At 33.3% G+C, this 16,989-nt stretch overlaps 3 protein-coding genes across 3 annotated transcripts in view; 1 reads left to right on the forward strand and 2 right to left on the reverse strand.

Annotated features, from left to right (window-relative positions):
- Positions 1-16,989, reverse strand: part of LOC145940661 (uncharacterized) — a 96,172-nt gene that overhangs the window by 33,273 nt on the left and 45,910 nt on the right. The window lies entirely within an intron of this gene.
- Cpap3-d (cuticular protein analogous to peritrophins 3-D) lies at positions 711-4,920 on the forward strand. Its single transcript, XM_083045283.1, has 5 exons — positions 711-850; positions 1,891-2,109; positions 2,931-3,198; positions 4,187-4,321; positions 4,562-4,920. The coding sequence occupies exons 1-5, from the start codon at positions 796-798 to the stop codon at positions 4,575-4,577; spliced, it is 693 nt and encodes a 230-aa protein (XP_082901409.1). The 5' UTR covers positions 711-795; the 3' UTR covers positions 4,578-4,920.
- LOC145940328 (protein obstructor-E) lies at positions 4,898-15,801 on the reverse strand. Its single transcript, XM_083045281.1, has 3 exons — positions 15,607-15,801; positions 7,709-8,113; positions 4,898-6,649 (listed from the first exon to the last, which is right to left on the reverse strand). Exons 1-3 carry the CDS (start codon positions 15,653-15,655, stop codon positions 6,339-6,341), a joined length of 765 nt encoding a protein of 254 aa, XP_082901407.1. The 5' UTR covers positions 15,656-15,801; the 3' UTR covers positions 4,898-6,338.

Genomic DNA, 16,989 nt, shown 5'->3' on the forward strand with positions numbered 1-16,989 from the left:
GTTGTTGCAGATCATACGCGTTCGAGACTTGCATCCTTAGACATTTCGAGAGTGTAAACCGCCGATCGTGCTTCGATATTAACATTATTTATACATACACGATACATTACGATAGTCGCAAGAGATTAGAACGATTAGAAAAATGATCATTTCTTAGTCCAATCATCATTACGCAAGATAGAGTTTTTAGCTTTTTAAATATAAGTTCTTTTAAGAGTTCTTGTGTGTAGGATAATTATAGTATGTCTATTATAATTAGTACGACATTATTCCGAATTAATATATATAAAAAGACAATAAAATTAATTTCATCTTAAAAATGCTTTAAATGATGCGACAAATTTTTCTCTTGTCTTTTACTCTATAATCTTCGTAGAATCAGCCTTCTCATTATTCTAATTCATAATACTCTTTCAGAATTTGTTTGCTAATAAAATTCGTAAATAGATTCCATGTATATTCTAAAAAGCTTTCCAAACTTTTCCTTTTCCCGAACAATTTTCACAATTTATCGACTTTAAGAGACATCGCTACCGAAGAATGCAACCGCAATTCCCAGACAATTCGTCAAGCACGACGCCGCTGATCGACAGGCCGACACGTAGGCAGACCAACGACAAGACCGGGGGGGACATCCTGGTGGGGTTCGGTCAAGTCACGGTGAAGGGAGTGAAGGGAGACGAGAGACACCGTCCCCGAGGTACACCGAGGCCGACACCTAAAGTGCGCGCCAATCGCCAACTTCGCCGTCAGTAGTCAGAGACACAGTCAAGCCGACGAGAGTGCCGGAAGAAGATGAGCTATCCGAGGAGCGTGACCGTGCCGTTGCTCCTGGCGATCCTGGCACGTGGTAAGTCCACCACCATCATCCGCGAAGGTTCACCTTCACCTCGTCTCTTACTTACACCTCACGTCCCGATGCTACGCATCTCCGCCCCAGATGCGCTCATCTTCTTCCTCTGCGCATCGAAGACTGCCTCTTCGCAGGCATAAACGATTTCTTCTTCTTTCCCGTGGACTCTAAAGGATTGCGACATCACCCACGACTCGCAAGGCTTTCACCGCCGAGGCACCATATGTTAAGATCGACGTGTGTGACATAATGGCGGACATTAAGGGAGATGTGATCGATGAGAAATATAATGAGACTGCAATCTGGACGTTGCTTTGTCCGTAGAGCAGGACGATTAATTCTTTTTGCCACTTAGTTCTTTACGAAAAAAAGACATTAGACATTATTTTTAATATTTGAGTGTCTTGATCCGCGTTTATCAGTTATTTTTGACGGTTTATTTTTTAATATAATATTATTCAGAGAATTTTTGTACTGTTCGCACTTTATAGAAAAACCTAATTTTCTCGTAAGTCGGTTCTGCGTGGCGAACTTTATTTGCCATATTTCTTCTGCATTTCTAAATGTACGGAGAGACAAGTGCGGTGCTTGTTACACTTCGCTTCACTTTATTGGAAAAGTTTGGAAAAGCGGACATTCCCGAAGCCCTCATGCGAATCAAGTATTTTTGAATCAAAAACGATCGAATCAACCAAACTTGATCGAGTTTCTTATCGACACAAATCATTGTTCATGAAACAAGGCATTATCTTTTTTAAAAACTGATTATAGTTTTAATATATAATTTTGCTATACTTATTGACGTATTGTCTGCATGTTGTAATAAAATATATTTCTGTTTCGTTTTTCTATTTTTATACTATCAAAATATATATGAATATAAATTATATCATATTTTAAATAATATAAACAATATAGCATAAAAAATATTAGATTCAACTCAATATCAACATTATCTAAATTACCATTTTAAGAAATAAAAATTTATTATTAATTAAAAATTATTTGTCACGCAAAAACTCTGTTTTATTTTGCAGTTCAGGGCGTCACTTTATTCAATGCCCCATCATGTCCCGATCCTTACGGGATTCATGCTTACGCCCATCCTGAGGATTGTGGGGCCTTCTTTTTATGTACGAACGGTACCCTAAGCTACGAGTATTGCGAAAACGGACTTCTGTTCAACGGACACGGTGCTGTCCACAATCATTGCAATTATAATTGGGCTGTCGATTGCGGCAATCGTAAGGCCGATTGTAAGTATTACATTGTTGGATATTCGCGTGAATCCGTTATTTATTCGTTATTTATTGATATTTAAATTTTTATCTACTTTGTTTGAGAGAAAAATTAATGATGTAATCGAAATGTTGTCTGAAATAATAATACACAATATAGTATAGTATAAATAAAAATGACAAAAAAATAAAATATAAGATAACAATTGAATAAAATAAAAAATAAAGTTGATACAATTTTATTTGTTATAATTACCACAATATTAACATTATTTACATTATTATTTTTTCATATCATTAATTTTTCGTCAAACCGTGTAATTTATTATATGTAAAAATAAAAATCACGCATTTCTCGTATGAAGGAAACATTGTTGTGAAAGTAAAAGTCGTGAGAAACGAACGATTTTGGCGGCGGTTTAGTAGGTCGCGTTAACGCCAATCATCATAATTTCGCCTTCAAGCAAATCTCTTTGAATGGCATATCTCTCAATCAACTCAACGTTTCGATATAATTGCGCGACTTTCCAGTTTCCAATTTTACATATTCCTAATTCTCATATATTTATATATTTTATTCCACTAAAAAAACACCAGTGTAATTATAAATGTAGAATAATGTTAAATAAAACTACTAATAATGGAGCTAATTTAACATGTTGGAAATATGTTTGAGATAGAGAGAAAATCTTTTTTAGAATCTTTTACTTTTATTATTGTAACACAATTTAGAAAATTTCTTTTTTTACTGAATAATATGCATTTAATTTATTTTCAAATCCACCTTGCAGCTTTCAATCCTATCAGATAATAATGATCTATCGGCAAATTTTTTGCAGACACGCCTATTGGCAGTCCGGGTTGCGAGTATCAATTCGGCATATATCCGGACAGCGACAGCTGTAGCACCAGTTATATCAAGTGCGTTTATGGTGAGCCACATCAGACTCCCTGCGATCCAGGTCTGGTCTACAACGCCAAGACCCACACGTGCGTCTGGCCTGACGAGCTCATCCCCTTCTGCAACCCCGAGACTATAGTAGGCTTCAAGTGTCCGCATAAGCTACCCCACAACAGCCCCGCTGCCAAGTTCTGGCCCTATCCGAGGTAATGTATTTAATTATACGAGATACACACACTTCTCTCTCTCCGAGAAATCACGCAGAAATAAAACTGGCTGGGTGGATCGGGACCAATGCACCCCGGGCAAGCATTATTTTCTCTTTCAAAACATTTATATCAGATTTCAACGAACGATTCCTGTAAATTTCCGGTTACATGTTTATCGATTTATGTGTGCAATTTTTTATTATACGGTCGCAGGATGTAATAAAATTCTTTATCTCGATCTTTTGCTACGTCTCTTTTTCTTTCTTTTTTTTAGTAATGTGAAAAAGATTGTAAGAGTAAAAGGAGTCAATGCCGTTAAATGTCAGATCGTTCGCGTTTATGCGTAGTATCTCGATTTAAGAACCGGTCGCCTTCCAAAAAGAGACTGGGAGAAAGAGAAAGAGAAATAAAAGAGAGAGAGAGAAACATACGTGATGAATGCCAACATCACGTATTTTATTCAAATATTTAATTTTCTATCTACATATATAACAATACGTAGTTTAGACAATATTTAGACAATAACTAACAATAATAATTAGCTGTATCTTGTTAGCTTTTTCTTGGAATTAAACGGGAATCGACTGATGCTTGTCTCAATTTAACAAAATGACATACACTGCCATATATTTTTAATTTTTATTTTTTTATCTTTATATTTCATGCCAACGGATTCAATGGGATGTCTGGGGTATTTTAATGAATGCTAGGTATTATAAGAACGTATGCTGGGTATTTTAAGAATTAGCAGGAACATTGTTTAATTGTAAGATAAAAAAAGTAGGGACATTTTTTTTATAATTTACTATTATTTTTTAACTCTAGAGTTGCAAATATATTTAATTATTTATAAAGTTTTTTAAGGCAGTAAAGAGTGAGTATTTTTTTCACTATTTAAATATATACATAGGAAAGATTAAAAATTAAAATTTGTTCTCTCTATTTATCCATGTGAAACATAAAAATCCGTGTTTGCAATTTTTAGATTCTCTGTACCAGGTGATTGTGGAAGATTGATCACCTGCGTGGACGGTAATCCACGACTTCTCACCTGCGGAGATGGAAAACTATTCGACTCAGTGAGCTTAACTTGCCTGGATCCAGATGAAGTTCCTCACTGGTTTGTATATTTTGCATTTTAAAAGTACAAGATCTTGAATTATCTCGATTTTTAATTAATTTAAATATTATTAGTTAACTTTTTCACAAGAGAACATTTTTGATAACAATTTAAATATTTATCAAAATTGCGCGCGCGCGCGAAATACTGCTAAACAATTTAATTTACTAAAGAGAATATAAAAAAATATGTAGAAGAAAAAACTTAATTTTCTAAATATATATTTACGTCTTTTTTCAGTTCTAACGGTGTTTAAGAATAGAAACGTTCCTGACAATCAATCCTGGTATCGTACATCAACAACAAATTACGAAAAAAAATAACGAACATTAAATAAGAAAAAACTATACATTTGATAATAATTAAAAATTAAAAATCATCTTGATGTATAAAAGACATATAACGTAATATTAGCCCGAGATTTATATGTAAAATTAAAATGTATACAAGATTCAAATTGTATATTAAACAAAAAATTGAGTTATTACAGGGCAAGATTAATTTTTCGAAATTGATTAAGAGAAAAATGAGAAAAACAAAAAATTAATTATAAAAATAAAGAAAATTATAAAAACATAAATCACAAGACATTATTTATTAATTAGCCGCACATTTATATAAGTAGAAAATAATCAGAAGAAATAATCAGAAGAAATTAATTAACAAGGCGAAATAAAAAGTAAACATTTTTTCCAAGTTCTATTTTTGTTGAGCGTTGCTAATAGATAGAAAGTATGAAACATAAATTATTATTAATAATAAATGTTAAAGAGGACTAATTTCATGTATAGCGCGTGAAGAGCAAGTACGATATGTAATACATATAGTATATAATACAACGTGTGTGTATTTATGATAAATAGAACAATGTACGAGTACAGTCCGGCAACTTGTAGAATAAAATTTGAACATGTGTATAAAAATATACAACATACAATTTATTGCAATCGATCTACACATAAATGATACAAGTCTTACGATTATACGAGAGGGGAAGGGAAGAGTGAGGGAAAGATATTTACATCTCGATCAATGTGACAGAATGCGAATGGTGAACGATCCTGGGACGGAAAAACGAGATGTTCATAATGAACGTTATTATTAATTAAAATACGGATCTCTTTGTATTTTCGGAAGGCCTGAGAACTTGATCGGTCAAAGACATAGGCGGATTGATCGATATCGACGAGTCTCGATCCTTGGAGATATTCTACATTGTTTATTATTTCTAATAGTTTCCTGCATTTATGCATATGTTATATTCCCTCATAAGACTTATACATATATGTCCTTTGAAATTTTTTAAATCAGTTCTTATTTTGTATTTGAATTGATTTATATTAATTTCCATTAACTTATATATTTTTAAGAACTTTCACGATTAAACAGCTGAAAAATGTTATTCGGTTTCTCAAGAGTTTTTTTTAATTATTTTACTTATCTCATATATCCTAAATTAATAATATTTTTAATTATTTCATCGAATATATTCACCATCAACTGTAAAATAATTAAAATAATAAATTGCTTCTTCATAAAAAGAGAGAATTGTAAAAAGAACTGAAACATAATTACACTCAAACATTTCTGCTTGAATTTATATTTCATGATTAAAAATTAAATCTTTATGATAAAGATAAAATAAAAAAAAAATAAAATAAAATAAAATAAGACTTTTATTCGTTACAAAAGAGAATAAAACTTTATCGACATTCTCAAAGAATCGCAGAACACATTAGCTTCTCCAATATCGAGAATAATTTCAAGACATTAAAATCTATAGACCTCTAAAAATCTCGAATTCGATACCAACCAATGAATTCTAAAATAATAGAATTACAGAAGGGATGGAAAGATCTCTGGAGAGACTCGAGATCACTAGAGAACTTCTCCCAACCGATCGATGATCGACGAGCTCGATCTCCGGGATCTCGCTCGTCGCACAAGGGACCTTCTGACATTTCCTTCGTCCTTCCTGATGGTTGGACGTGATCCGAATCGTTCCGGATCACCGTTTTTAATTTCGGGCTCGAGTGCGCAGATGAATCGGCAACGCGCCTGCCGGTAGAGGCGGCACGCCAGGTGGCAGATTCTCCTCCTCAGGTTCCTGTTCGTTGTGACCCTCGGACAATTCGCCCTCGGTGGGCGGCGGCGTCGTAGGAACATCGCAATCCTCCGTCGGCGGCACCACGCACCTCAGCGACCGCCTGTCAAACACCAGCATGGCTGGACATCGCTGCAGCCGCGGATAACCACCCTGGCACTGCCAATAACGATTGCACGACTTGCCGAGAGGCACATTGCCGTTGGCGTCGTCGTTGCAAAGAGCTGTAAGCAGGCTGCGTCTTACGGCGAGCTCAACGTCCCTAGCCTTCGAGGGGCTCGTAAATAATAATCGCGATATGTAAGGTTCATTACGTTGTTTGTACGTAAAAAATTTTCATCTACGCCTGACGATGATATTTTGTGCTTAAAATTCAAGATAAGATATTTGAAAAATATGCATGTCGAGATTGCGAACTCTCATCAAACGCGATTTTATAATGAATCTCTGCGTTACGAATTGGACGCGGTAGTCAACGGGTGAAAGTCGAAAACTTTCGTTCGGATTCGATCCGCTAATGATAGATTGACTTGATATTTAATTATGCAGAGTAAACACGCATCTACAGACGTGGATCTCTTTTTCTTTAAAAATATAAATCGAAATTATTACTACATTATTTCTAAAACTTCTAAAATAGTCCCAAAAACATTAAGACTTTTTCCTAATTATTAATTGAATATCAATTATCAAAAAAAATATATAATTATAAAATATGTTTTATCATGTTTCCAACTTTGATAAAGAGATTTAATCTCGCCTATGATCACAATGCATCGGGCGATATTTGATATTAAAGATCAAAGAGTTATCGCGAATTAATAATAAGCGTTTCATCTGAAGTTCTAAGAGCGAAGAGGGGAAGAAAGGCACGACGAGAATTCACTTATGCTAATAAAATGCTAATTGCCTCGCCCCTTTTTCCTCGAAGTACTAACTCCTGGAAGAGATCGAAGAGGAAACGCGCGTCTTGTCTGTCCACTTTCGAAAGTGAAAATGATCTTCGATTAAATCTACCGATCGATAAATACACCGAAGATCTTCAGAGATGCTCCGATTAAAATTCAAGCCGAATTCCACAGTCAATTCCGGTTGCAAGAATAGATAGAAAATATCGAAAAATCCAATCGAGAGTTCAAAATTCACGAATTAACTACTGTTCGCTAAAAATTGGCAAACTTATTTTTCAAAACACTTCATGATTGTTCAAATAATCTCTGACTGCCGACTCTAATAAATCTCTCAATCTCCTAATCCATTCCCTATCCGACGATGGTACTCACGATGCTTCTGACATCCCTCGACGTTTTCGGGCCAGTCGCAAGATCTGGCTCTCTCGTTGTAAAGCAGACCGCCTATGCAGAGCTGCTCGGTGGCGGTGCCGTTCCAGCAGGTCCAGTACCTAGTGCAGGAGGTCTCGTGGCCGAAGATACCGTACAGCCAGTCGCAGTGCTCGGTCGGGATCGGCGGATTAGCTTGGCGTTTGCCATCGCAGTAGTTGGCCCGCCACGGATAATCGCAGCCCTCGGTGACACCCCGGTGCTTGCCGGCGAACACGAGACCGTTCGGACAATCGAACAGCTCCGGTCGACCGTTCACACATTCCCAATAGCGATCGCAATACTCGATGTCGCCCACCACGCGCGACTTGGTCTGGCACGGATCCTCCTGCTTCTGGCCCAGCGAGCCTGTAAGCGCGTAAACGTGAACGCTCCTTCTCTATTCCTCTTTATCCTTCATTCTTCTCAGGATAGGATCCTCCGGAGTGATCAGGACGACGGTAAGGAAGCCAGATTATTCGGGAGAATTAGGATGATTATTTCTGACCGCGCTGAATTTTTTCGTATGCAGGAGATTCATTTTTTTTCTCTTATGTATATCAGCGTCTAATTAAGGACGATAATTAGGCCGACTATTAAAAATATTTCCTCTATCTATCTGCTTTTCTACTTTCTCGACGTTAATCAAACTAGAATACTAATTATCTTTCTTAATGAGCTTTGCTATCAATTTATCGCGTCATTATCCCCTTCCAATCCGCGTTAATTATCTTCTCCTTTCCCTCTTGTTCGTATCTGAATGAGCGGCGATTACGAAATATCTGAGCACGAGATTGACGTATCGAAATCATAATTTTCATCTGCGCGTGTTCTCGTCGAAGGACACTAAGTGGAGAGACGAATATCAAGGATATGCCTGTGTATATCGTTGATTTTATCCACGCGTGCAGTTTCGGAGTCGAAATCTGTCAAATCAATTCGAAAGTCAAGATGACGTAAAACGATGCCTATCCTTGCACGCGCGGAATTAAATCGTTGTTCAAAGATATCATCCGACTGACCGATGCGAAATATTTAGAATGCATATCCCTCTTCCGCAAAGAAATATGCTTAATATTCCTAACAAGATATGATGTCATCAATTTCTTTCGCCGATTCGCAAGTAATTATGCGTGACTCCTTGCACAAGATTGTACACATTGAAAGTGGAAAGTTAAGACTAGATGCCGATGACGTCGTTCTTTCTAGATATTTTTATTCGAGATATTTCTATTCCGAAAATATATGGCAATATTGTTTTCACTATCTCATTTTATGAGATAGTAAAAATGTGTAAAGTTTAAAAAAATTAGAAGGAATGTTTTAACTTATATAAGCGTTTTAAAAGATTCAATATTGTTCGTGATTGATACAAATTATTCGATCAATCTGTAGTTTCAAAAAAGAATATTCCAAAAGCATCGAAGAAAAATAATTTATTTTTTTCTATTTTTAATTCTATTTTTATTTTTAATAAAATAAAAATTGCAATAAAATCACCGTTCGACTTTCATTCGAGAACTGTTCAAAGGTATGCATACAATATTGGTACCGGTTTACTATAATCCGTCCGATCGTTTCGCTAATGATTCGACGGCCCGCGCACGTTCATCGGAAAAGCAAATAGTAAAATAAGGTGGGAAGCCGGCATGAAACGCGCTCCCAAGACGGCTCTCGAGTGAAAGTGCCTAGCCTTGACTTGCAACCTTCGGGGGCAGTCCTGTTCCACACCCCTGCTCCACCTTTCTGGACCCCTCGAGTGCACGAAAGATTTGATCGACCATTTGATTCGTCTAATGTCATTCTATCATTTTATGTCTCGATTTTTAAAAAAATCGAATTCTTTCAGTTTGTTGAAACTGTTATAAACTTCTCTTAATTTTCCTTTAATTTAATTTCTATTTTTTATCTTTAATTTATATATAATATTTTAGTAGCAAATTTTTTCAAGTTATCTTTGTAATACAAGAAGTGATATTATGTCATAAAAATTCTTGCGGCAACAAAAATTTATTTTAAATTCTCGAATAAAAAAGGCTACTGATTCTACTCATCTTGTTTTATAAAACACAAGCACGAATTCCTAATTGTCTCAATATGATCGACCTTGTGCCAAGAATTTCAATCTTATCTATTTCTCTTTCTCTTCTCTTATTTCCTTTTTCAGCACTTGAGTATGCTACATTATACCACCTACTCATTCCCGAAAGATTTAATCCGGGAACGAAATGAAGCCCTCACTCTTGTTTAACCACCCCATTTCAATCCGTAGATCGAGATTGAGATGAAAATAAGATATCTTCAAAGAGCGACCGACCAAAATCTTCGACAGGTATTATTTCTCGGTGCTCGAAGCGAGATGAGAAGTCACGATCGTATCTCTAAGATCATTTCGCAAGGAACTCTTAATGATATCACGTTTCAAATTCTTTATTTTCGTCTCAATCTTGATTACATTCTTAAAGTAATTCTAATCATGTAATGCTAGAAATAAATCATTGTATGTTACGATAGCCTTTGATATAGTTAATACAAAATGTGTATTTAGAAATGAGATAGAACTCTTTTCTTGGATCTCCAAAAAAATTTTTCGAATTTGCAAAAACGTAGAAATAAAACAACCAAGATCAATTTCTATCAAACAATATGACAATCTGGAAGATAATTATATCAGTGATCGTGACGGTTAATATACTGTAAATATGCTTTCATGTTACGAGGCCTTTATTCGCGAAAAGATTGCACGCTGTTAGCCAACTGGTCCGAACGGATAAGGGAAGGAAAGCCAAGCACGATTGATCTCACGATACGGATAATCTCGTGGGGAAGCGAGCTTCGCCCGTCTTGAGAAAGAATGTCTAGAGATTGCGATTTTCCACCAGGCAGGAATTGCGTAAAATCGCGGCCTTAATTATCAACAGGAATATCGTAATAATATTTAGGATAGACAAATATAGCACTCAATGACATAACTGTGTTTTAAAAAATTTTCTTTTTAATCTACTTAAGTATAAAAATATTTTTTTATTTTGTTTCTTTCTATTTAAAATTTCAAATTACAGGTTTCAGTAAGTTTTTTGTTTTTTGAATTTCAAAATTCTAAAAATTTAAATCTTAAATATAGTTTAAGAAATTTGTATGTACTTTTTTTAAGTACATGTATATGTTTCTTCAATTTCATGAAAACATATTTTCTAATATATTCTAATATATATTCTAATATATATAAATGCTATTTGTATTTCTCTATATTATTAATTTAAATGTCATATACATTATATAAAATTCTCATTAAGTCAATGATGTTGATGACTGCGATGTATTCATTGATACGATTCCTAAAGAATTATGCAAATGCAGTCGAGAACCAGTAGTAAGAACCCGTGACCACCCGTAAGGGCGCATCTCGCGCATGAAGAGCGAAGAAAAATAAATCCGATTAGTCTCGCGAAACCGGCGCGATTAATCGATTTTGCGCGGGCGGTCGTCACGGCACCGCGAATAAGGTGGAGACATCCCTGGAACGTTGTCGTAGCGGATTATGCAAGCGAGACGCTTAGTTAACACGCGGTTACTTTCCCTTCCTTTATGACTCCTCGTAAAGAGTAAGTAGTCTTGAGTAGTAATGGCTCGGCGGCCGTTACTCTCCTCGTCACTGAAAGCAGGTGCGGTCGATGCGGTGCGTTTTGCACCTTCGCGAGGAGTTCACGTTCCGCGGAAAACACGAAGCCTCGAACAAATGACAGTTCGGGAAATTTCTCGCTTTCGAGATTTACGAAGAATCGACTTTTTAACAGGAGAAATTCTCATATCATAATGATAGTCATTTATTGGTAGCGAAGAAGAGGAACAGTGAGAGTTTATCGATTTTTAAAAATTACGTTAAATTATAAAAATGCATCAGATAGATATAATATTCTAGTTTGCAAAAAAAAATTCCTTTATAATTTCCTTGCTTGCATTTAGAAAGAATAATTTTTTTTCGGAACAAAAAATTATTGAAGAATAAAAGTAGGCTATGATTGATTTGGAAAAATTTTAAATTAATATTTTTGAATTACACTAATTTTGTTTTGCAATCTCTCTTTTTCGATACATTTCAGTTTATTTATAAATATTGTCATTAATATTTTTTTTTTCCAGATAAATTTCCCATGGATAAGTATTAGATTTGAAGTAAAAAAAGTTTTCAGAGATAAATTATCTGTTCGGACTGAATGTCGCGTAAATTTATTTAGACTAAATAAAAAAATGTGCATTTGATTAATTTTTTCTATCTCTGTCTCTCTTTCTCTTTCTTTCTTAATCTTAACGAATAAATGAATAAAGCCCGCCTTCTCGATTCTTCCCGAGACCGGTAGAGCCCGAGGCGAGATTCCACCTTAACTCAGGCTTTGCTACGTGCAATGTTCTTTGACAAAAGCCCACTGCGCCGCCACAAGAATGCAGTGTGTTAATAACACCTTCTTCCCCTTTTCTTTCTTGCATTCGTTTTTGCATCGTTTGATCGATAAATTAAGCTAAGCGGAACGCCCAGCGTTCTTCTCGTTATTATACTGTCACTTCCGGAACCGGCCAACGTTTCGCGAAAGCGGGCATAGGAAGTAGGAAGAAATAAACGAATGAATAAATTTTTCTCTGCAAAGATATTACGCGCAGTGACAACCGATTAGTTTCAAAGTATTAATATCTTCAAATGTCGCCGTAGAAAGTAGAATCTCTTGCGTAAGCATTGCAGAACTGAGTTATCGATGATTATATTTTTTCAAAAACACCGCTATCGATATCCACAATCTATTCGAATCGCGATAAAAGAAAGAGAATATTGAAAAATATAATTATTACCTAATATCATAGTGTTGTAAATTTTGTCAGAATGACAAAGCTGAATGATTTTATACATAATTAGAAAATATAAATTAAATGTCATACACGAACAAATATAATACAATAAAGCAAAGTTCTTTTTTTTTACATTCAAACGAGAAGAGAAAGCAGTAAGAACGAGTACAATATGTGAGAAAAATTCAAATATTAAATTATGATAAAATAATAAAATATAGAAACAAAATTAGAATAATAAAGATAGAATAATAAAGAAATTATATTTAAAAAATTGATAAAAAATATAGTCAAAAAAAAATTGAACAGAAAGAAAGAAATCAAAATATTAAAAGAGATTTTATTAATTCAATTTTAGTAAACTGACAAACTTTTGAAACTATATAATTATAAATAAAAATTCGTACAGTAAGAAAATAAAGATAAGAATATTTGATTCGTGTATAACAATCGAAATAATATCGTTTCTCTTCTTCAGTAGAAAATGAGCGAATACTTTGGCACGCTTCTGCATTTGAAGATCAAGACTTTAGAAATTTGAGTGAATAATGAGACTTAAAGAGCGTACTCTTACTATAAAAGGTGTCCGTAAATAATTATATCGTTATAAGAAATCGAAAGAAAGACAGAGAGAAACAGAGAGAAAGAGGGAAAGAGAGAGAAAAAGAGTGAACTGCACAGGCTGAGCTACTTTCATATTTTCACTCCTGACACACGAGAGAAAGTTCTCGAGATGTGTGAAACCCGGTGAATGGCCACTATTGTTCTTACGAAGATGCGTGTAATAATTACGGAGCAGAAGACCTGCTGCTTATTACAGATTCTGCGCTACGAATGTCGCGAGAATTGTGCAACGAAAATTGTAATCAAACTCATTATCTAATTCTCAACGACTATTCTACCTATTCTTCTTTATCAGATTAGTAGTTATGTAATTTTAATGTGCGAAACTAATCGAATTTATAATTAAAGTTTCCTTTACTATCGCGAGAATAGTATTAATTTACATAATGAAATATAATTTATTTATTATTATCACATTTTTATAGGAATAATAATAAATTATATAATTTTATCCCATAAAATAAATTCATTCTCTAATTTCTTTCACTGTCACAAAGATTGTGATTACTGAATAATTATACAGTGATTACTTGGATTCTTATATTTGTGTACATCGATGATAATTTATTTATTATTATCACATTTTTATAGGAATAATAATAAATTATATAATTTTATCCCATAAAATAAATTCATTCTCTAATTTCTTTCACTGTCACAAAGATTGTGATTACTGAATAATTATACAGTGATTACTTGGATTCTTATATTTGTGTACATCGATGATAATATACAGCTAAAAACGAAATAATTCTGATTGTAAAAAATAAACAACCGTGCTTATCATTTATAATAAGCATCATTAGAATGAAACGAGATAATCCGTCCATTTAGAGCGTGAAAACGGAATGAGTTGCTCTTGTAAATTATCATCGATTTCGCGTAGGACACGAGAAGATTGCTTTAATCGATACGATGTCCGCGATCATTGCGAAGATTCACGAAGGAAAGTAGAACGGTTCGCACTGTTTTTCAGTTTCACTGCGAATGGCGACGGCTGCGAGAAAATTTCACCGTTTTCATTCTCGCACCTCGCTCGCTCAACTCGACTCGGTTTTTTTATCGAACGTCTCTTATTATTTATAAATATAGCCACATACGTGCCGATCTCGAAAGTGAAAGCCGAACGGTTGCTAGATCAAATCAAGATCAAAGACGATTCTCCTATTAAAATCGATCGATATATTCTTCATTTATTTAAATAATATTACTGAATATTTTATTGACTAAATATTTTATTATCGAAATAAAAGATATAGTTTTATTTATACAAATAATTTATAAATATTTCTTGATAAAAACTTTTAATTTTTAGAAAGCCATTATCAAGATAAATTATTATTAAGTAAATTTAATTTGTCGTTGATAATAGCTCCGAAATAATTATTTGCATTATATATTTATATACATAATTATTTGCATTATATATTTATATACATAATTATTTGCATTATATATTTATATAATTATTTAATATAAAAGTTAACTAATTATCATCAAGATTTATTTTCATGTATGTATAAATTCATATGTATGATTTATTATCATATAATTAATATAAATCTCTCATAATTAGAGAAAGTACGACAATTATCACAATCTACTTTTATGGCAAATAATAAATATTTATAGGATACATGTATACATTGTATTTTGCACAAACAATTAAATTATTTTAAATCCAGATATCATCATCAAGAATATTAATACGTTATAAAATAATAAACGATTGTCACTATCCACAAAAAGAATAATTCACTTATTTAAAAAAAAAACAACAAAATATATATATTTAATTAAATACTTATATATATTTTACACAAAAATTAAATAGATTTATTAATACGTTATTACTAATACGTTGTTGCAATAAAATTTGAAAAATTATTATATGTAACTCATTTCTTATAAAAAAAATCTTATGATTATATATGGACTATCTTATATAAATATATATCCACATAATATATCCCTCCCATATTTCCCCTATGTAAAATTTAAATAATATATTAATAAAATATATTAACTAACTTATATATATTAATTTATATTATCAGTCATATACAAAAAAAATTAAACATTTTAATTTTTATTAAATATAATAAATCTGACCTGATAAGACTACTTATTAAAAATATTAAGAGACAACAGAAAACTCGAAAAATTCCCAAAATATCTATCTTGCTAAAAATATATTAAGTATATATAAGTATATCAATATATGTGTGTGTATATATATATATTCAATATCAATAAACAGATTAACATAAACATTATCCTGCACAGTCAATACGAATCAATCGATCGATCTCTAAGAATCTCAGAAGCGAGATAAGAAAAAACCGAGACGAAGAAAAATCTAAACAAGTAGAAGAAGAAGAAGCAGAAAGACTCACCCTGTGCAGCCAGGAACACGAGGACGAGCGAAAAGATCTGCTGTGACATTCTGAGAAAACGTCGTGCGACGGATTTAACTCGAAATGTGTCAATCCCTAGTCAGCGAAATATCCCGATATATGTCTGGAAAGAATATATATTCTCTCGTTCTCGATGTGTGAGAGCCGAGGAAGCTCGGCTGATGAGTTTTCGTGTCGAGACTGCTCACTGGGAGAGGCGTTTGCCCGGTGTCTTATATGAGCTCCCCACTCTTTGTCTTTGGCCGATCTCCGGGGCCGCATAGGAAGGTTCTACCTGGAGAACACACCTGGTTTCGTCTATCGAGAGTTCTAGCTAATAGCCCGCGATACTCGACCGATGATACCGTCATAAAACACACCCGTTAGAAAGGATTTCCTTACGCATGACTCACAGAAGAGGCGACACACGTCCTTATAATAATAATAGTAATAACAATAATAACATATTTACACTCCGCGATTTATTACGTACTGAGGAAGGCCACTATAATAGAGTCGTGCGCTTAACGCTTCGTTTGCCATGTCAATGGGATAATGTTTCCTTGGGAATAACGGCACTTGCACGACTGACGATTTTATTTACCGTTTAATTTGCATTGGTATTCGTCGTTTATAATTGAATTAAGCTTCGATCATATTTAAATATTATTTGTTTTTAAGAAAATGCAAATGTGTTTTCTATATGAGTGCACTAACATTTAAATTAATAAATATTTTACAAAATTGCCATTGGCAATTAAAACTCATTAAAATATTTTATTGATCCCTATTATACATTAGTCAATAAACCTAATGTCGTATCAAAAATAATCTTTAAGTCGTTATAATCATATAAGTCGTTTTGGATTCGATAGAAACTTAATTAAGCAACATTAATAGCTCGAGATATATCTATACAATATATACACGTACATCGTCGTTTTAAAGCTTTAAAAATATTTTTTAACTTTTTTCTATAAATAAATTGAAAAAAAAAGAAATCTTTTTTGTATTTAATTAAAAATAGTATATCTAATTGATTAATCTATAGATTTACATATTTATAATTGTATATTAAGTTATAATTATTTGGTAATTATTAATCAGTTGTCTAAATTTGTAAATGATAATATAATTCCATTAAGCTTAATAATAAGTAATAGTAATTATCATTTTAGGAATAAATATTTGAAGATGCCATGTCACAAGTGTTTACAACACTTAACCACGAACATTAGAAAATGTTAAATTTATAAATCATAAACTTTCATCGCCTAAAAATATAATAATTTCAATTTCATGCTTTAACTTGAATAAATCAATTATTAATAAATCGGTACACTACAAATTGGTATCAATAGCTGGCATGTTCTATAGCTGTCT

Source organism: Prenolepis imparis, unplaced genomic scaffold (assembly GCF_030444845.1).
Source record: "Prenolepis imparis isolate NDT839.2.m4 unplaced genomic scaffold, iyPreImpa1.0 SCAF_9, whole genome shotgun sequence".
NCBI lineage: Eukaryota > Metazoa > Arthropoda > Insecta > Hymenoptera > Formicidae > Prenolepis > Prenolepis imparis.